General features: G+C 43.1%; 1 protein-coding gene across 2 annotated transcripts in view; it reads right to left on the bottom strand.

Moving 5' to 3' along the window:
* Window positions 1-11,570: 11,570 nt before the first annotated feature.
* KIF3A (kinesin family member 3A) overlaps window positions 11,571-22,371 on the bottom strand; it is a 36,532-nt gene continuing 25,731 nt past the window's right edge. For both annotated transcript variants that reach the window (XM_044454539.1, XM_044454541.1), the window contains 5 exons: window positions 20,431-20,556; window positions 19,525-19,578; window positions 18,770-18,838; window positions 18,503-18,627; window positions 11,571-15,354 (listed from right to left, as the gene is read on the bottom strand). In XM_044454539.1, the coding sequence (XP_044310474.1) occupies window positions 15,306-15,354; window positions 18,503-18,627; window positions 18,770-18,838; window positions 19,525-19,578; window positions 20,431-20,556 (423 nt within the window). In that variant the 3' untranslated portion in view covers window positions 11,571-15,305. The remainder of the gene's footprint in view (window positions 15,355-18,502; window positions 18,628-18,769; window positions 18,839-19,524; window positions 19,579-20,430; window positions 20,557-22,371) is intronic.

The following is a 22,371-nucleotide window of genomic DNA, read 5'->3' as shown; positions in this document are numbered from 1 at the left end:
TTTTTCAAAACTATGAGCAAGCAAGCTAGTCAGTCCATTGAGGTAGGAATTTCCAGAAAGTAGGTACCAAATCAAAAAAGACCCTCCTCCTAAGTCCAAGAAGCTTGGAGTCTGAAGACCATGGCCTATTTCTTCTCCTGCTTTACTTTTGAACAATCAGAAACTTTTCCATCTTAAGGACAATTTAACCCAAACTAGATGCTACATAGCTTTCCTCTGGGGTTTAAAAGCTGCACTGCTAGCCATAGTTTGTGGTTAGTGCCAGCAGTCTGGTTCCATTTTGGTTCAAGTGAAACTTGTCCCTCCTACAGAGGCCCAGCTTGTCCCAAAATGTTCCCCAGTGCCTAACAAAACTGACCCTCCTCTCATATCATTGTCTCATCCCTGAATTGAGACTCCTCAGCATTCCCCACCTGTGCTGTGCACAGAACATGTAGCATTTGGATTTTTACCTAGCAACCTAAATTTGGCTTCCAGGACTATGCCATTAGTAATAACATAGGCTATGACCACTCACTCCATCTGACCACTAGGTATAAACCTCACAGCAAGCAATTGACTATGCAGTCTACACACCAATCACAAACCCAGCCATCTATGGGACGTACCATCAAACTCCTGCCACCTCCAGTCTCCCAGAGGCACGTCCTCAGTGCAATAGGATAATTGTTCGACATCAGAGGAATAGGTCCCCTGGAAGGGATCCTCCAAATGACACCCTACTTCCCAAAGCCCCCTGTTTTCCAGGATGGTAGAGGAGCAAAAAAGGGATGCGGTGGCGCAGTGGGTTAAACCGCTGAGCCGCTGGGCTGGTTGATCGAAAGGTCGACAGTTCGAATCCGCACACAGGGTGAGCTCCCGTGCTTTGTCCCAGCTCCTGCCAACCTTGCAGTTCGAAAGCGTATAAATGCAAGTAGATAAATAGGTACCACTTCGGTGGGCAGGTAACAGCGTTCCGTGCACCTCGGTGTTTAGTTATGCCGGCCACATGACCACGGAGACGGTCTGCGTACAAACGCCGGCTCCCTCGGCTAGGAAACGGAGATGAGCACCACCCCCTAGGGTCAGACATGACTGGGCTTTAATGTCATGGGGAAACCTTTACCTTCTTTTACCTGTAGAGGAGCATACTGGAACACTGGTATTAGGTCCCTGATGGTGGTGTTCACCAACCTTCTGCCTCTCTGAGCTCCTCCAGGTCAGCACCCTTGGCTTTGAGAGAACAAGCCTGTTTCCGGTACCCAGGAGCTCACTATACTGAACTGGACTATGCAACTGGCACTGGGTGCAAGACACTGGGTGGCACCCCCAGCCTGCCGACTTTCTACCTTCATAACTTTTTAAATCTACCATTATTGGATTTGGTTAATCACTGGAAGAAGGCAAGGGTTGTAACTGTATTGCTACAGTTACTTGCTGTGAGAAGAGATGGAAGTATCAACTGCACTGGCTTCCTTTCCTGATGCTTAACTGGCACCAGTGCTTAATTCTTAGTCCTTGTGCTTTATCACTAGGACTCTTCATGCTCAGACGGCTGGCTTCCCACCTCCTTATACTAGCTAGCTTGTCCTGTTGCTGCTGCTATCAATCTAACTGGAGGGCTTCTTTGAAGAGCAATGGAAGCTGAATGATGGGCCTCCACTTGTTTCCAATGAGAAGGAATGTAAGTTTACTGAATCCCCTGGGAGCACTGATGTTCTGTTTAGGGACAGAGCCAATAACCAGTTGGTTGTTGGAAGTGACACTACACAAAAGGAAAGAATTTTTTATTTATTTATTTATTAAAACATTTTTATGCCGCCCCATTTGCCGAAGCCTCGGGGCGGCTTACAACATAAAGTGGTTCAGGCTTCCTGGATATGCAAGAGGTTATCACTGGGTATCTGATTTTGGAAGGGATGTGATTTCCAAGAGCTCAGCAATTGTTCTTTTTCTTTTTAACTAAATGAGAAACTCAACTCTCAAACTATTTCTGAACTTTCTGAGGACAACAGGATGGTGTTCAACATGGTGCAAGATCTTCTACTTGTGGCATAGGAATGGGTGTCATAAGTACAGGTTAGGGGACAAGTGGCTGGAGAGCAGCACTTGTGAAAAGGATCTTGGGGTGCTGGTTGACTGCAGGCTAAACATGAGTCAGCAGTGTGATGCGGTGGTCAAGAGGGCGAAAATGTTAAATCTGTGGTCTGGGGCCTGTTTTACCAACATCAACTGCTTTGCTGGTTACTTACTAAATAATCAGCAAGGCCTGCTCCAGCAGCTTCTTTAGCAAACTTCAGCAACTTATGCTGTGTACAAATAGCCTGATGTGCCTGATCCTGCCTAACCCTGGAAGCTGAGTTGAGACAGGCCTGGGTACAGGCCTGGGTACAGTGGTACCTCGGCTCACAAACTTAATCCTTTCCAGGACTCCGGTCGTGACCTAAATTGGTCATGACCCAAGTCAAATTTCCCCATAAGGTTCAATATAAATGAGGTTAATCCGTTCTGTAACACTTTTTAAATCACAAAAATTTGAAACAAAGTAACAAAGAACAACAAAGATCGCGGCCATCTCCCCCCCCCCCCTCCGAGCACAACCATGATTGTGCCCATGCAGGGACGATGATGCGGAGTTTGGGACCTGGGGAAACATTTTTCTGAAATTTCTGTTCGCAACCCAATTTGGTCATGAACTGAGGCGTTCATGAGCCGAGGTACCACTGTATTTGGATGGGAGACTTGAATCCTGGATTGAGCAGGGGGTTGGGCTTGATGGGCTTCTAGGCCCCTTCCAACTGTATGATTCTATTCTAATGTGTTCCACACAGGGCTCCCTGAAAGCAGTTTAGAAACTCCCATTGGTTCATAATGTGGCAGTCAGGTTTTTATCCCTGCACCAGATGTAGAAACTTCCTGCTGTTGCTGATTTGTTTGCAGCCTAAATTTACAGTGGTGCTGGAGATTTACCGCTTGGAATCAGGATATGGATGCTGGGTACTTGACGGAATGTCTTCTTTCATTTGTTCCTGCTCTTTGAAAGCTAGACAGACAACCCTTTCCGCTGTTCCATCATCTACCAATCTGTCATTTATCACTAGATTATCAGTGGCCACTGGGTATTCAATCGTTAAGTTCAGTATGACAGATGGTAGACCACATGCTTTGCATACAGAAGTTTTTTAGGTCCCATCCTTAGAATATTTCACTTCAAACCTCAAGGATTCCTGTCAGCGGGTGCCGAGAATGCTGAGTTAGATGGACACATTCTCTGATGTAGCATCAAGCAGTACCCTGCCCAGTACAAGAGCGGCCCTTTTAGACCAACTAGCAACGCATTTCTCTGCAATCCCTTTGAAACTAAAGGTGGGATACACTGTGTGTTTAGACAGAAAAATGCCCCACAACTCCCAGGATTCCCAGCTAGAGTGTGTGTTTCCGTGTGAAGGTATTTGCACACATTCAGTTGGGGAAAGGATGGCAAACCATGTACAACCTCTTGAATGTGATGTTTAGGCACCTCGAAGGGCTGCCAGTGGCTGTCACTTCCAAGATTATGAGAAATGATCTCTGGAAAACAAAACAAACCAGACAAAAAAAGGAGACGTGACGGGGGGCAGTGGGAGGTGTGGAAGGACAGCAGGAGGCAACAACCCAGTGAGAGCTGCTCCGAAGTGCTGCTTGGTGGAAAGAGCCGTGCAGCACTCTTGCTGCTTCCCTGACCCAGGATGGGGTCAGTCATCCAGTTCAGATGGCCTAACTACCCACCGTGGGTCCAGTAACTCCTAGAACAATCCATGGGTGGGCAGGGTGGATTCCTGCAAACAAGCCATCCCGAGGGAAGTGGTACAGGTTTGCATGGCACAACCATCGTGGGTACCGTCATGGCTGGTTACCCATGATACATTGCCATGGCATGCAAACCTAGCCATTCACCCCTCAGGATACCAACGTTGTTAGAAAATTTCCACCGCAGTTAGAAAAACAAAATTTGGTAGGCGTATAATCCAATCCACTAGAAACTGAGAAGCTGACAATTCTTATTTCTCTTGTTTGAAACTCAGATGCAACAATCCTCTCGTAAGCGTGCCCGGATGCTCCAGCCAGGAGCAAACCATGTTGCATATACAGCAAAATATAGAAGATCACTTTGCGCTTTTGAATCAGTCTCTGACTGAGGAAGGAAGAATGTGGAGTGGCAGCCACTCATGCATTCTTGTAGAACGTAAGCTTTATAGTCATGGAGTACTTGCACGTAGCTGTATCATATCCATGTCCTTATATACATATACAGGCCTATATCTGTTGATTGGGAAAGTCAAACCCAGATCTGCACACGTAACACATTTCAACTTCTCTGGAAGTTGCCAGGCTCCGTGCTGGTGAGCACAGGTAGTGGCAGAACAGTGGCAGCTCGCAGGGGAGGTGCACTGGTCCTGCTATCATGAATGGGCTCTTCTTGCTGAGCCAGCATCACGGTGCAACATGTGTTAGACCGTAAGAAAAAATCAGTACGATTCATTTTGAAGTCCTGTAAGGACTGGCGTAAAACTTTCCTCTTTCCATGAATAATTAGTCATTTTCCATTCAGTCTTAGGTAGATATGTGTGGTTTTTAATTTTCAGGGAAATCCACATTGCACCTCTATACGTCAAATACTTATCTTTTCCTCTGTTGCATGATATAAATAATCCGGTTGCAGATGAGCTAAAACAGTAGTTGGGATCCCCTTCAGAGCTGTTAACAATCAAAAGAACATGAACATGCTTTTGAAAGCGATCTTTCCTGTCTGTCTTTTAGGAAACACGATTCTTTCAACTTCGTTCCCACAGAAGTTACCAAGACAAACACAGATCTTGACAAGCTTTCTAAATACTACGTGCAGTACACTGAAGGTAAGTTTTGGATCTTTCTTCTTGTTGTCATGTTGTAGTTACATATTGATGCTCATGTTATTGCTTGCTTAACAAGCAAAAGACTTGGTTTCGTAAGAGGCTTTGCTCTATTTGATATGAGATTTTCTGCATTTGGTGAAGGGAATGGAAGATAGGTTTGGGCAAAAAGAAGAAGTAGCAGAGAAATATTGGCTGTTGGAATGTTTACAGTCCCAGCCAAAAAGATTTTTGACAGAAGTTTAGCAACATGAAGAGGCCTGTCCTGTCTGGTCCAGAGTGGGAGCTACTGTGGCAGACGGCTTGCACTGGTTGGATGGCCCATAGAGTGGTGGCCTTTCCTATGTTGGCCTTCTAGCTCCCCTCGTTAAACACTTCCCCCTCCCATTGATCTCAACAGGAGGGAAGCAATTATGCCAGCTCTGGGGGCACATCAGGGCAATATGGAATCCTTCGGTGGTTGGGCCCCCTTCCCTGCCCAGGGGTCTCCCCCTCTGCAGGTGGTTGTGGCGATCTGCTGAATGGCCCCTGGGATGACCTCCAAGGGACTATAGCCCTCAGCACCGTGTAACTCTGCAAGTGAAAAGCTAGGGGTTTTTTTCCTTCAATTTATATCCTGCCTTTTTCCTACAAGGGGCTCAAGGCAGCTTACATCATTCTCCTCCTCCATCTTATCCCCACAACAACAACCCTGTGAGGAAGGTTGGGCTTAGAGGCTGTGACTGGCCCAAAGTCACCCAGTCCGCTCCATGGCTGAGCGGGGACTCGAACCCGGATCGCCTGAGTCCCAGTCCCACGCTCTTAACCACTACACCACACTGGCTCTAGTTCTTGGAAGAGCTGTGGATATGATCACTGGCAAGATTGAGAGATCTAATTTTCAATCAAATCTGTTCCCACATTAGAGCAAACCTTTCAATAAGTGATTGTGCTTTTTAGATGATATGGTATGTGAAAAGAGTTACACCTATTTCTTCAAGATTTTACTTCTTTTTCTCCATCTAATGATAGGTTTTCATGTACTGATCTAACAAGAATTTCCCTTAAAATTTTGAATCGTACTATAGCCCAGGGGTTGATTAAACCATGGAAACTTGGTCCACACCTGCTGCATCACATCTGCTTGCTGCTTCTGCTTTGCCCTGCATTGCAAAAGAAACAAGGAATGCCATGTTCTTAGGTTATTAGTCACACCTCCTGAACTTGGCAGTGCGGGTTGTTGAGGGTTAAACAGCCAAGATTTTTGGATCCATGGTTTGTTGTTGGATTAAATCTCTGGGTTCTTTAACTCTCAGCCACCCAGACTGCCTGGACTGGACAGCTCAACTAACAACTCAGGGTTGTTTAGCAAAGGGGATGTAAAGCAGAAGCAGGGAGTGAACAGCAGGCAGTGTGCTCACTTGCTCCTGTGCGGCCTAAACAGTTCATGGATTGCTTGACTGCTGAATGGTGTTCAGTGTCCACCAAGGCTTAGAGTAAACCTACTGAAATTAATGGCATAAGTAGATCATGGCTAATGAGGATGACTAAATCTGGATCCAGTCGAAGATTTGAAAACCACATACTGTAAATGTGTCCTGTCCTTGAAAGTGGAGGCTTCCTTTGGTGTTATTATAACAAATAGCAACTTTCTTCTTGCCACAGGTGATTTCTGTATTTTACTTGTTGCCACAGACAATTTCTGTCTAAAATGTGCATAGGGCCATGACCACTTGCTCATAGCTCTGTTTATTAGCCAAGACTTGCTGAAAGAACAGAGGAGCAAGCCATCTGCCCTTTGCTCTGTATGCATTCAGCCCGCAGTAAGCGTCGGGTGGTCGATGGGAAAATGGCTGGTGGTCCAGTGGTTGACCATGGACCACTCTTGTCTACCCACTTTGGTTCATGGTAGAGGTGGGCATTGCCTTACCAAGTACATAGCCATAACGGTGCTCTGTCCCCAGGCGGATGGATGCCCTGGGAATAAAGGGTGCATCCAAAGCACAGACACTCACATACTAAACAAACTTTTTTAAGGGCCTCTTAATTGGATGAAATGACAGGAGTGTTTCACCAGACCAAGCTTTTCATTCACAGAAAATATAGGCCGAAGTCTCTTCTTTATCTGGTTATCACTTTGCTTTCCTACACAGGATTCACCATGTGGGAACCAGAGAGTAAGAGAAATCAGGATGGAATTCTTCCGGGACAACAAAGAACCTGTAAGTGCTCAGTGTGATATCATATACTAGGCAAATATATGCAGGACATGCATTCTATTAATGAAATTGTTTAAATTGTTTGGTTTTTTTTCCATGAAAATACTGGCCCCTTGTAGAAAAGCTCTCCTGACTGGGATCATTGCAATTATTAGAAAATGGAATAGCCAGGATCTTATCAGAATGCAAAGAAGGAAATGTCTAGACCTTTCATAATTAAGGGAAGAAGAAGAAAAAGTAATGTCTTGGTCCATGGTTGTCATCTTTCCAAAACTGATATTATAAGCATTTTAAGGTTAATCTAAGGTTAGTCTTCTAAAATTGATCTCTGGAAAGAATCACCTTTCCCAAATAATCTGGAGTATTCATGACAGAATAGTAAGACTTTTTCAGTATCACTATTCCTTTATATGTGTGTGAAGACTTCGAATGGCATCCTCTGTAGTTGTCATTTCATGTAATCACATGCAACACATAAACATCTGCTTATTACAAAGTGTTAGCATGTAATATTGTCTTGAAACTCATTCAGTCAAAAAGTTCATTTATTTGGCCTCAGCCAAAAACTCTACAGTACCTTTCTTATAAAACAAATGAAAAAGAAAACAGATTGTTATAGAATGAGTAATAGGATTCCTTTATTCAGGACAATGTACTTTTCCTGGAGTTGGTCTGACACAAAAAGCTTCTGCTAAAATGAGGAAGCTGCATGAATCCTGAGTTCAACATATGTTGAATTATCACATTGTACTTATTTTCCACTTTTTACAGTGTATTACCTACCGGAAAACATTCTGTGAAATCAACAAGGCTCTGAGGGAATTAACCCATACCTGCAAAAATATTACCTCACCAGTTATCGAGGAAATGTCAGACTTTCTGAAAAGACCTGTAAGTATTTGAACTAAAAACACCAATTTCCTGTTGTCATTGGAGAAGAAAATCACGCTATGCTAAGGCAGAGGGAGAAGCAGCAGCCCATATCTGAGATGGCTGAATCCCATAAAGGAAGCCACAGCCTTGAGTTTGCAAGAGCTGAGCACATCTGTCAAGGGGAGGGCATTTTGGTGGAGAGAGGCGGCTTTCATTCATTGGGTCGCTATTAGTCAGAGATGACTTGATGGCACTAAACGAGCGGCAACATTTCTCACTGAAGAAAAATAAGAAAGCTGACACACACACATTAGGTGATTTTAAGAAATATTTGAACTCTGGGGACAGGAATATTTACATGCTATCCATAGCTTTTTTGATCGCGTACTTGTCATATGCAGCACAAACGATGCATGTTTATGCAGATGGCAGTCCCATGAGTTCATTGAACTCCATGGAAGCTTACTTCCATTTAGAATTGCAGCCTAACACTGCAATGAAAACTAGGCTTATGATTGTTCTCCCTCACTGTAACTTGCAATATTATTGTTCATTGTAGGTATTTCAAGCATTACAGTTCTACAATATCAGGTTTTAGAGGAAATTGTCCTTTTCTTAAGAACATAGAAACAATTGATAGCTATCTTATTACCAACTTGCATATTTTTTACATTGGAGGATACTGCCAATAATTCATTTCAATGGTGGTGAGAATTCTAAATTTAAGATCTGAGTTCTCATCACCTATCAGTACAAAATAGCAATACTGGCTGGGGCTGATAGAAATGGAAGTCTAAAACACCTGGCGGGTACCAGTTTGGGAAAGGCTGGTTTGCAACATACATCTTATTTTTGAGGGCTGAAAATGCAGGGACTTGGGGTAGAATGGTTCAGTTTCAACTGGAAATCATGTAATTCATAGTCTCCATGCTTTTGGAGATTTTAAAAAATCTGTAATTTGAATAATGAATTTGAATGCAGCCAGGTTTGGATTTCCAGCTGGGCTCCAGCTGCAAGGAAAGTTCATCTGAAATCTGAATTACAGTTAGCTGCCCCCATCCAGAAAATTGTGTTAGCCAAGATGGGGTGTGTATTATGATTCAACTGCATTTATATCCCACCCCTTTTCTTGTAAGGAACCCAGATTGACTTGCATGGTTCCATTTTCCCTCACAACAACCCTGTAGGTTAGTCTGAGACTGAGTGACTATCCCAGAGTCACCCAGTGGGGTTCATGGCTGAGTGGGAACTGGAACCCAGATCTCCCAAGTCCCCAGTCAAGACTCTTTCCCCCACATTGCACTGGGTCTCCAGTCCAACATATTTTTATTACATTGCATATATAGTCCACCTTTTTCCTCCTGTGATGAACCCAAGGCAACTTACATAGTTGCATTTTATCCTTGTAACAACAACCCTGTGAGGTAGGTTAGGTTGATAGCAAGTGACTGGGAGACAGCACCTTCCTCCTTAGCTTTCTGAGCAGGGATCTACATGAAATTCTCACCCTGTAATGGGATGTGGGATCAAGTCCCTCCCACCTGAGCTGCTCGCAAAAACCTATTTCCGCATGTGAATTAATTTTCTCTGGACCAGAATGAAGTAGTTAGGGTTGCATCATTTCTGTGAAATAAACCTGATCTTGTATGAATGCTCTCTATAAGAAGGCGGGGCTTCTCAAAGCACAGAAACTCTCTTAAAATGAGAAACATTGGATATTGTCATTTCAACCTACTTGTATTTCAATAACAGGGTACTGTAGGAGTTGTATATCAAACTGAGATCTATTTCTTCTTCTTTTCAAAGGTCAGCTGCACTTTGTCAACTGTTCGCACTACTATGAAGGAGTTCTGCCCAAAACTAAGAGATTATTTCCAAAGACTATATAACATATGTACAGTATAAGGAAAACTCATTTTTTTCAGAGAAAACTTGGGACTGGACATCTTCCTAAAAACCAAGACCTCATTCATGTTTGTAATTACTAAGTTATGCAGTCATGATTGACAATGTTCTATTTAACTTGAAATTAAATATATCTTTAACTTAACTAGATCTACTATAAGCAGAACTAATATGGGATGCAACCCATAGAGAGTCGATACTAATCAACTAATGTCTGTCTTCACATTCCAAGTCACACATATGTCTCGTTCAGCCCTCTTTTGTGGCAGAGGAATCATGAGTTCAGAGCATGAGTGATCACATAGCGTATTTTTCATCTCCCCTGGATAATAATCCATCCAGCAGATAATTTTTCTTTAAATACTTTCATCACAGGCAATGGGTAGAAATGTATCTGGTCTTGGAAAAGGGATGTGCATTTCCCAACAAACATGAGTTTGCCCCCTCCTAAATCCATTCTAACTTGTTCCCAGACCCAATCACCTGCTTCTTTAACAGTCTAGAGATGTTTGAACATGCAGTCATGCATTGGCAGATTGCTGCTCCATGAAACATTTGTGATCTGAGGCCCTAATGCAACCACAGAAATAGAGAAAAGGGATAACTAACTCGAACAAGACATAATGATTCTTCCTAAAGCCACATGAGAGAAACCGTTGTTAAAGCATTTATTCTTCCCAAGTAAGGTTGGTGAAGCAAAAGAGTGTAACTGTAAGAATTACAGGGCCAGTATTTAATATTTAAGTTAATATTATTTAAAGTTCTTGGTTATATTATAGCATTTTTCCTACTTGTTATTTCATCCTCAAGATCATCTATCAGCTGATTTAGAATGAATAACTGAATAATATATTTAAGTGATGTGAATGTGTTTTGAAATAAAACTAATGGAAATGTAAATCATGTTTCAAATGCCCAACATGCAATAAAATCTTTAGCCACACTCTCTTGAAGAAGTTTTTTTCCCTGTATTTGACTCAATCTCAAAAAACTTATTTGTAAATCAGTTCCAAAATACCAGTTTCCCAAGAAAGTCAAAAAGGCCCCAGGCTATTGCTCTTACTCATATAGAAAGTCTAGCTGAAGTCAAAGTGGTATTCAGAAGCTGCAACAAAATGTTGCAGAAGAGTCTATTCAGCAGATATTATGTTCTGCACATTCAATCGCATCCACTCGGCCAGACAGTACGGAAGACTTCACTTACTACCACCATTCTTTAACCCACTGCAAGCCAGGGCCGTCTTAACAGCATTATGGGCCCCGGGCAAAGCAGTGTACTGGGGCCCCTACGACAACTACAACTACTGTTAATTTTGGAAGTTTTCCAATTTTCCAAGGGTTAACATACACAGATTAGTATGGGCCCACGGGCAAGTGCCCATCAGGCCCATGTGTCAAGGCGGCCCTGCTGCAAGCTAGATATGTCACACCATTTAGCATTAAGATCTAGCCAGAGATTTTTTGCTATGCTCTCCTAAACAAATCACCGCAGTATTTTCTGAAGAGAGATTCCAGGAGTCAATGCAAAGAGATTGCAACCAATGTTGTCCTTCCATCAGTGGAATGGGAAACATCAGCAAAGCCTATTCTCTGATTCCTACAACCTCACCTGCATCCAGCAAGTCTGGTCTAGAGGGCTGGGAAGCAGATACGGAGAGTACATGTGAACGCTGGGCTCATGGGATGTTGGAAAGAGCCTAGGGAAAGAAAGTAAGGGAGAAAATACAGTGGGAATCCAAGACATTTATTTCTTGGTTTCAACATGCTCAGTGTTGAGGCATAGTACCACTATATACAACATAAACACTTTGTACATGACAAAACCACAAACCAGAAGTGTTAACTAAAAACTTAGAAAAACAATAAATAGGGATACATCCTTTCTTGCCTCATCCTTATATACAGAATTGATAATGTGGATCAATACTCAACTACTATAATTTAAGATGTAAGCAATGCAAGGTAATTAACTACAAAGGCACAGAGAGAGGCGTTTTTTCTTCTCTTGCAATCCAGGAAGTAGGCAAGCTGTTTTAAAAACAAAATGTTACACACAAATAATTTAAGATGCTGCAACAGAAACAAAGAAAAAACTGAGCCCTCAGGTCAATTTTCCTGAAAACACAGGAGTCTGCTGGGCTATGGCAGAATGGACAAGGAGACACATCACCTACATTAGAGCCTCTTCCTTTGGTGTTCGCATATCAATAGGCAGAACAAGGCCAGGCTGCTCTTCCTAGCAGCAAGTGTTAGCGCCATGAAAGACCTCAGGGACCACATGGGTTGCAGGCAGGATAGGAATTGAGTCAAAGGGGAAGATGTCGTTAAAGCAAGTAATGGAAACACAGGTTGAACATTGCAGTAAGCTGTGACCAGTTAGCACAATACTCAAGGAAACCACTCCTGTCTGACGCTCATTCAGTTTCACCTGCCATGGTTTGTACAGAAGTGGGGATGAGACTGCTGAAATTGTACTGCACCACTGCTGCTTCTCTCCCTGAAAAAGCCTTTGATATTCCCAAGGCTGTGTCTAAACCAGAATGGCCTTTTGCCTTTTCTTTAAACCAGCATGCTATTGTAGATTGCTTGGGCTATAAGGCTAAAAATCAAACCTGGATAAAGACATCCACAATAAATAATATGATGCACCAGCTGTAACTATGACAGATACTCTGCCTTTTAAAAAGTAAGCAGTTATACTTGTTAGGGCTCTCCTTGGAAGTACTTTAGGAAGAGAAAACTTTCAAGTTTGCCACCTCTGTACAAGCAAGTATTGTAAACCTCCCAAAGTAAAGCTATCAGGAAATAGGATCAACTTGTACCATCAAAGGAAAATTGGATGCACTGGCATTCCCTTTGGTTAATTGTCAGGTATGGCTTTGTGGACAAACTGCCACAGAATTATAACATCAAGAGAGACTGTAGCCCAAGCAGCATGTCCACTGCCTTTCAAGTGGTACAAATCTGCATGTAGCCAGGCAGGTGAGCACTTGAGTTGAAACATTTACAATGCTGCACCCATCAGAAAAGAAGCCCCGATCTAGTGCTGGCACCCCTTCTTCCTGATGCCTGGCTCCTTGTAAATGTCACTCCACCTTCCACTATGAAGCATATCACAGCAGTGAAAATGTCTTTCTAATCCTGAAAACAGAATATCGAGATCAGTGTCAGCGTAGGATCAGCTTTATCTCCCTCAAGTGTATTAATGTTTGCCAGCTAATTATAAAGAATTTCTGAATGCTTGAGAAAAAAGCCCACACCATATTCAAATACTTTATTTGACCAACAGTTTCCTGTGTAACCACCGCAACAGTAGCTAACAGTTGCACATCTTCGGTGCATAGGACAGCTCGAGTGTTTTGTTTGAATCCAGCTATGAACATAAAGCTATTCTTCCTCCAGCTTCATCCTGCTTGCTCTACCCAAGCATCTCTTCCATATTCATCATCAATTTCTCTTCAGCTGACCGTTAGCTGAAATCATTAAAGAAGTTCTAAAAATAAAACTACAGAGGCCTCTGGGCAACATGGCTTACAGCAATTTGGTGCCATTCATAACACTAAACAACAGGCGATTGCAGTCCTGTTACCAAAATATAATCAAAATTCTCTTTTTGTTAGGAGCATTTCACAGCTGCCAGCACAGCTTTTTAAAATACACATTGCACAGGAATGGTTAAAATTACTTTTAAAATACATACAATAAGAGATATGTCTAGCAGTCATCACCATCCTAAATATGTAACAAAAGTTCATGTGTGGTAGCTGTATAACTTCATAAATAAGAGATTGGATTTGGAAGATAAGCGGGTGCCAATTCAGTATGTAGACAGAACAAGCAAGTATCTGTATTTCCTTTGACTGGAAACAGAATGACTAAAGAACGCATAACACTGTACCAATCCGCTCCTTCTAAGGTAATGCTACTGTCTCAATGCTCTATAAATCAAACTATGGTTCAGTAGTGATAGAATTGTTCTTGACATTTTGGGGAAATTTCTACTTTTCCTCCACTAAAATACTATGAGGAAACAAGCCAAGGTCATTTCTAACACACGTCCAAGCTCACTTATTCTATCCAAAAACTTAATTGGCCTAGAATCAAACAGTTAAGAAAAGGAGGCAACTTTAAAAACTATGTACATAAGCTTCTTCCTGAATAACATTGTAGCATCTCAGTTTCCAAGCATCAAATGCAATACAATCTTTGACTGTAACTGACAAGGGTTCTGACGGTGGCTGATCTTGTTGAGAGTCATGAAAACCGATAGATTAACAGGCAAAGACAGAGATTTCACTTTTCATGTCCTGCCAAACTAGAGCTGGAATATGGTGGCAGAAGGAAGTGGTGCGAGTTATTGCTGAAAGTACAGCAATAAGAGCCAGAAGATGTAGCAGTTATTAAAGAGGCCTGATCTTCAAGCAAACTCCTCCAGTCTCACACAAGTCAGCTCCTCCTGCTGCTTTTAGATGAACTAGGCTTCAAAGGCAACCCCAAAATAACTCCTTGCCAGCTTTCTTGAAAATACAGTTTACAGACTGAATTTTTCCCTTGTCCCTCCTCAAAGCTACCTGGCATCCAGTTCTGGAGTTTTGTCCACACAAATATGCTTTTTTCCAGATTGATTAGTCAAGCAGCAGAGGCTGCCTGGCAATTCTCTGTAACTTCAGCATGAACTTCGTAAACCCCAGTGAAGATGAATGGAAGCTGCAGAGCAGTAGTTATTGGATTGTTCCCATAATCAGGCATGGCCCATTCGAAATCAAATGCTAGATAGGTTTTAATCTTAAGGATACCTTATCCTTGCCCTCCAGACAAGTGCAAGCCTACCACTACATAGGTTTGCAACCTTCCATCTTTGCGTAACAACACTGAGTTAAGTCTATGTATATTGTATGTATACTACAGGAATGGTAAATTATTTAGACAGAGTGCTTCAGACAGAAGGGGTTTCCACTTATTTCAGACTCTGCAGCTACCACTTCTTAAAAGAAGAAGAGGACATTTTACAACAGTGCAAACACAGAACAATGGGAAGGACTAACAGCAAAGTACAAAGCAAAACCAGTATATCAGGTTATGGAATTCTGGTTGTCTACTCACAATCTGTTTAACTTTAGACACACACACAGAAAATCTCGTCCATTCTGTACATGTCATTTTAAAACACAGGATATCCCAAACAGTTTCCCCCTGCATAATGTCCAAAGTGGCATTAATAACAATGACAATTTACAATGACCACATAGCTTAGACTGAAAAAATTACATTAGTATAACAGATGACCTAATGGCAAATCAAGGGAAACCCATGTATTTTCTTGCAGTCGCAACAGCATGGGCCTTTACAGCTACTTCTGGATCAGCAATACATCAAACTCTCCTGTGACCTCCAGAAAGAAGAATCTGCATCTTTTGGCCAAGCACACGCCTACTGCAAGCTCACTCCCTGTTTTAGTCTACTGCAGCAATGAGTCAATCACAGCCCCTGATTTCGCAGAACGTTTTCTGTATGGAAAGAAGAAATTTTACATTAGTTATTATTTGCAAGAGAGGCAAGAATACTTTTGAGATCAAAACATTTATTCCAGGAGGAAACCACCTTTTCAGGTTGTGCACACAATCTCAGGGAAGCATGGAAATGTGATTCACACCTGCAGAACAGCTTAAGTTGCTATTTTTTAATGGGTACAGTGTGTAAGGCCATGATCAATGGTACAAGTGGACAGGGTGGGGTGGGGTGAGTGAAGTCACCACAGTCAAAGACAATCAGCTGTACCATGGAGACGGCTCAAGTGATGAGAAGGGAGTGCTTGGCTTATTGATTTGATTTCCAAGTCTCTCAACTGACACTTGGTGGGATCAGCAGAAGCTTTACTTGCCCCAAAAGTCAAACAGCTATTTCCTGAAGTCCTCTTTCTACCAGATACTACTCAGGGCAATATTTATTTATTTATTTATTTATTTATTTATTTATTTATTTATTTTTACGCACCCTGATAGTCAAGGCTCTCTGGGCATTTAATGAAAGTTAAGAAAAACACACACAAACAAAAATAACTTAAAATGACAAAAACAATCGCAACTGAATCAGCATAGAAACACAGCAGTGATACTGAATAAAATGCAACTGAAAATAAAGGTGAACTGCTGGGAGAAAAAAAAGGCATTCACTTGGAACCAAAAAGAATGCAAAGTCAGCACCAGGAACACCTCTTTGGGGAGCTCATTCCACAGTCAGGTGCCACAATCAAATGGGTCCTTCTCTTGGTAGCCTCCTCCCTCGCTTCCTTTGGAAGGGACTCCCAGCGAAGGACCGCTCATAGTCCAGGCAGCTACACATGGGAAGAGACAATCCTTCAGAAAACCTTGCCCTGAATGGGCTTTGAATCCAGCCCAGACTGCAACTGGCAGCTAGCTCAGAGGGAAGAGGACTGGTGCAATGTGTTCTTCCGAGTCAGTCCCCATGCACAGTCTTGCTGTCCTGGTTTGGATCAGTTGAACTTTCCAGAACTTTCAAAGGCAGCCCCACATGCAGTGCATTGAGGCAATCCAAACAAGAGGTTGCCAGAGCACGGATTCAGTAGCTAGGTTCTCTTTGTCCAGGCAGGGTTAATGTTGGTATATCACCTTAAGTTGGTAAAATGTGCTCTGTGCCACCAAGTCTATCTGTGCCTCAAGTGACAACTCTGGATGAAGGAGCACCCCCAGAGCACAAACCTGGCCCTTTAGGGGGAGTGCAACCCCTTCCAGAGCCGGCTGACTATCACCCAACTCGACCAATGAACCACCTACTAACAGCACCTCCGTTTTCCCTGGATTGAGTCTCGGTTTGTTGGCCCTCGTTGACCTCATCACCTTGCTCAAACACTGATTCAGAGTGGTCACTGCCAGACCTCAGTCTCATGAAAAGGAGTGGCAGGGCTGAGTGTCATCTGCATACAGGTGGGACATCCACCCAAACCTCTGGACAACCTTCCCCAGCAGTTTCATGTAAATATTGGGGATAAAAACAGTATCCTGAAGTACCCCATGGCACACAGCAATAAGCCCCCCGCACCACCTTCTGGAATTGGCCAGTCAAGGAGGAGCAGGGCCACTGCAATGCAGTGCCTCCTACTCCCAGCCCAGCCAGCCTATCCAGAAGGATAGCATGGTTGATGGTATCGAAACCCGCCGAGAGGTCCCAGAGAATCAACTCCTCTTGTTTTTCTCCTGGCAAAAATCATCCCATAGGATGATCAAGACAGTTTCCATTCTAAAACCAGGTTAGACTTTTTCAGGAGAGGCTTAATTACAGCCTCTTTTAGAGAGGCTGGCACCTCTCCCTCTCTCAAGCAGATGCTTATAGGCTCCTGGACCCAAGTTGAAATCCCTTCCTTAGTTGCTTAAAGGGTCACACCCATAAGTGGTGGACTAATCTTGACCAAGCACCTTCTCCATATTCTCAGGCCTCAATAACTGAAGCTCATCCAATAAAACTGGACCAGATGGTGCTCTGGATGTGGAACTGCATTAAATGTGGTGTCCAATATATCAATAAGTACACAATAATCCATGAAACATGTGGTTGGCCCCAACACTGCTGAGGTTTAGACAACTAAAAACATATTTGTCCACTTGTGGTTTTGAATACAACTTGGCCCTTTACTGCTTGAAGGTTGTGTACATGTTTCATGTTTTTAGTTTAATTTTAGGTTTGCTGTTGTAAATGCTATGTAACTGAGGAACACTATGGTGCTTTCACTTATGTATAATGGATGCATTTTGATTGTGTTGTATATCACACTGGACTCCCTTGGAAGAAAGGTAAAGGTAAAGGTTCCCCTTGACGTTACGTCCAGTCATGCCTGACTCTAGGGGGTGGTGCTCATCTCCGTTTCCTAGCCGAGGGAGCCAGCGTTTGTCCGCAGTCAGTCTCCATGGTCATGTGGCCGGCATGACTAAACACCAAAGTGCACGGAACGCTGTTACCTGCCCACCGAAGTGGTACCTTTTTATCTACTTGCATTCGCATGCTTTCAAACTGCAAGGTTGGCAGGAGCTGGGACGGAGCAACGGGAACTCACTCTGTTGTGCAGATTTGAACCGGTGACCTTTCGATCAACCAGCCCAGCAGCACAGCGGTTTAAACCACTGCGCCACCAAGGCACAGGACGAATAAAAGCACCTGCATCATCTGCCATGGTACAGTCCAATATATTTTTACACCAGCCATGTTCCAGGCAGGATTGCTTCATCTGCAGAGAACAGCTCCAGTACAAAACCAACAGATCTCAGGTATTCTTTTCCAACCTGTAAGGTTAGACTGTGCACAGTCAATGGACTGAGTTTCCTCTTGTGACCACACCCCACCTGAAATCTGATTTGATCTACTCCACTTCTGCACATCTCCTTGCTTCTAAAGAGTAAAAACTGAAAACAAAACAGGCTCCTCATGCACACCTGGCTCCTTTGGCTCTGGTATACACACAAAACAGGGACCTCTCCTTCTCTTCAGTGTTAGTACCATATACGCAACAGGGCTATTCATGCAACTCTGAATGACACTCAGTAGAAAGAAGATAATCCTGTTTTCTTTGAACTCTGGGGCACCATGTAAACATCCCTTTTGAACTTTCGAGTTGGTACAAAACAAAATTTAAAGCAGCTCTACCTTCTGCCTGTTTTGGGCCTTGATCTTCCTTTTGAAGTTCTCGGTCTCTCAAGTTTCATCAAAGACTGTCTCAAGCTCTCTTCAGTGTATGCTAGATATACATGTGAAAGGTCCACCTCAAAGGGCTGAGTGGGGAAGAAAGAGGGCATTGTGAGTTGACATCCATAGGTCACAGGAGAGTGCACCATCAAAACTGAAAAGAAATGTCACACTGGCAGGCAACCAGACAAAGGTAGAGGGCAGCAGCCTACATTTGCCGTCACTTACATCTTTTTCTTTTTTGTCCGGTACCGGAGTCTGTTTTCTCATGTTATTTCCAGTATAGGCTACACATTTCTTAAAGAAAAAAAAATAAGGGTAATTATACACTGTATCATTAATCCTACCTGTGTGTGGTGGGGGAGGGATCTCCTTTATTTATATGGTCACAATGAGGGGATATCTCATCAAATCATGCAGAGGCAGCTTTCTTTATAATTAGCCCAACAGAGACTAGCAAATGCTCAGGACTGGTTAAAATACAATCCTGTGCACGCATACATGGGAATAAGTTCTGCTGAAATCAGTGGGATACTTCCAAGGAAGCCTGACAAGACCTGTGTAAGAAGCAGTCATTCTTTCTAATGGAATGCCACACACTTTAAACTGGCTAAACTGAGAGCCAGTGTGGCACAGCAATTAGAGTGAAGGACTGGGGACTCGGGAGACCCAGCTTCTAATCCCCATGTGGCCATGAAGCTCACTGGGTGACTTTGGGCCAGTCTCTCACTCTCAGATGAACCTACCACACAGGGTTGCTGTTGTGAGGATAAAATAGCGGAGGATTATGTAAGCTGCCATGGATTTCTTGCAAGAGGAAAAAAGGCTGGTATAAATAATAATAATTTTCAAAACTGGAAGTCACTGCTTTCATTTCTAGTTTTAGTAAATGAAGATGAGGACTAAACATGACCATGAGGTCCTTCAAAACACATTTAGACTTTTACATCACTGTTCCCATTTATCACATTGTGCTTACATACCAGCTGCCATTCTCCAATATCTTCATTCCAGTGAACATAGTTTTCAATCATTTCCTTGAAAGAAACCAGCAAAAAAACCCAGCTTAAGCTCATGGCCTCTGCTCTCATCAGTCAGCAAGGCAAATTCAGAAGCACATCAATTGCATCCCAGTCCATCACCTCCCAAAAGTGCTTGCGGGGGGGGGGGGGGGGGGAAGTTGCAGAGCCATTCCCCACTTTCTCTGCATCCCACTGCAGAAGAGTTCAAAACAGGTGATAAGAACCTAAGAGCAGCACTCAAACATTGGACCAAAGCCCTAACTAGTCTGTACATCCTACATGTATCTGGGATGAACACAAGCATTTTGGCAACGGATCTCTGCCAACTGTTGATTGTCAGTAGCCAACTGCCTTTGGAACAGAAGTCATTATGGCTAGGAGACTATCTGCAGGCCTGTCGCTCCCTCAGGCTCCTTTCCATGCCACCTAAGGGTGGCTGCAGTCTGGGCAGAGCATGTGGGAAGGAACCACATGTTGGTCCCTCCCATATAATCTCTGAGCTCCCAGTCAGGGCTGTCTTTTTCACTGGGCAGCAGTGAAATTTTCCCGCAGAATTCTGTGCCTCACACCGTCCGCCCTGCATCCCTGAGCTAGCCTGCAGTACTCAGATGCAGCGAATTCTATCCGAGGGCCAGTATCCAGGTAAGAACCATCTGCCAGTCCAGCTGAAGGGGAAGGCGCCATCTTGCCCTTTACCTCAAGCAGCGAAATGTCTTGGCCTGGCCCTGCTCCAAGGCAGCACAGGGAACTGCTACACAGAAGCTGGCAGTTGACAGCTTCATGAATATAACAACTGGCCATTAAGAGTGAAAATGTGACAATGAAAGGAGGCTCTCCTAGAGGTCTTACTGCAAATTTAGTGTTCACCTGATAGTCCTGAGGTATAAAGTTATCAATGATGAGCATCTGAAGACGAAGCTCCCTGCTGAGCTGGCGAATGTTCTCCAGTAAGCCTTCAATTTCTCTCTGATGTTCCTGCTGCAGATCCGCCATCTACAAATTGAACCAAACCATCAAAAAGGGTCTTTCATAAGGAATTGGAATATTTAGATCCTTCCACGGGTTATAACTTGTGGCAAAGGTAATCACAAGTATGTGTATTATTTTCTAGAGAGTATTTTCACACTGGGCTTGTAAGTAGGCCATTTTTAAAGCAAACAGACCTATTTTGCTTTCTCCTTCCTCATCTTCCTTCCTTCCCTTTGTGTCATATTAGACTTTGGGCTAGTCTGGCAAGGACTGGTATATTCTGTTCTTTGTGCTAAGTTTAATGCCACTTGAAATGCCAGATGATGCCGGATAAATAAAAAAATATAAATAATGCTATCCATTTAGAGGAAAGTAATTTTAAGTTACTGAAAATAAGCTGCAAAGTGGAGACATCAAATAGTCTTGCAGGTATTGTAAAGATCCACAAAATTATGATGGCATAAGCTTCCACGGACACTGCAAACTTAAGTAGGGTGAAGGAAAACCAAAATGTATTTAAAAGATTTGTTAGCCATTTTCTGTTAAACAGTATCTGCATATACAACTCTCTCGCTCTCTCGCACGCACACAAAATGAGCAGGCCAACAGACTATAAGCAAAGATTATTAAAAAATTTAACCAGAAGTACTCAAAATGAACATGAAATAAATGTATGGAAAATATACCACCAACAGAAAATTCAGTAAGCCAACTCTCAGAGCTAATAAAAACCATGAAAATTCATTTAAACATCAAGAAAAGCATGTAACGACAACAAACGATCAGAATACACTAGTTTTAAAGAAGAGATGCACTGGCATCTCTTATACCTCTCACAGAATGGCATTCCACAATGGGGCATTACAACCAAGACCACCTCTCTGCAGTTGCCTCCCCCTAACTTTGTCTATCAGAGAAACCCAGAGCTGGCCCTCTGAAGCAGACCATACATTCCAGGCAGGTTTGTGTGAGAGAAGATGGACATTTAGATAACCTGGTTTCAATCTATTTTAATCTATTTAAGGCTTTAGAAGGTGAAGAATAACACCTTAGATAGAGCTGGAAATGCACCAGATCATCCTAGTAGTCAAGTGTGTGACCACTGTGTCCTGAATCAGTTGAGGTCTCTGAACTCCTTCAAAAGTAGCCTCACACAGAAAGCATGGCGGTAATCTAGCTTTGTCTAGGTGAGTCTGTAGCTGGTATATACCAGCATGTGCTGGTAAAAAGTTGATTCATGCCACAGAGGCCACCTGATCTTCCAAAGTAAGAGAGATCTAACAGCAGCCCCACCCCATGGACCTTTTTCTTAAGGTAAACAACCCCCCCTCCCAAATCCATCAGACTGCCATCTTACAGCATCTCTGTCTTGTCAGAATGGAGCATCTGTCTCTTACTCCATTACAGATTGCAGGCTATAGTCCAGCACTTCTAATGCCTCAACCAATTCTCATGGAAAGGAGGCGTGCACAGCTGGTTGACTGGGTCCAGAGCTGGCCTCTTGAGGAATGGCCATACAATGGCCTCCTTCACGGTGCCTGGAAAGGTCTTTATTGAATGAAGTACCAAGCAGGGCATGAATCAAGGACCGATGTGGCACATGACCTCACCATTAATCTTTAGACTGCAAAAACTGAGACCTATCTAAGCAAACATAACCCAGTGGGACATCTGTAGCTGGGTTTTGTAGCATCCTAAAAGCAGAGCTCATGATGGGCCAACCACAAGGGATTTTAAGAGCAGATTTTTAAGCAGACATGTCGCAATGGCTTTTCAAGGTATTCTCTGATCTCCTTCACAGTGCATACCAAGCTGGACTCACACTAGCACTAAAACAGT

Source organism: Varanus komodoensis, unplaced genomic scaffold, assembly GCF_004798865.1.
Source record: "Varanus komodoensis strain SLA01 unplaced genomic scaffold, ASM479886v1 scaffold7_3, whole genome shotgun sequence".
NCBI classification, from domain to species: domain Eukaryota; kingdom Metazoa; phylum Chordata; class Lepidosauria; order Squamata; family Varanidae; genus Varanus; species Varanus komodoensis.
Note: the sequence above shows the minus strand (reverse complement) of the source record. Positions and strands in the feature narration are given on the sequence as shown.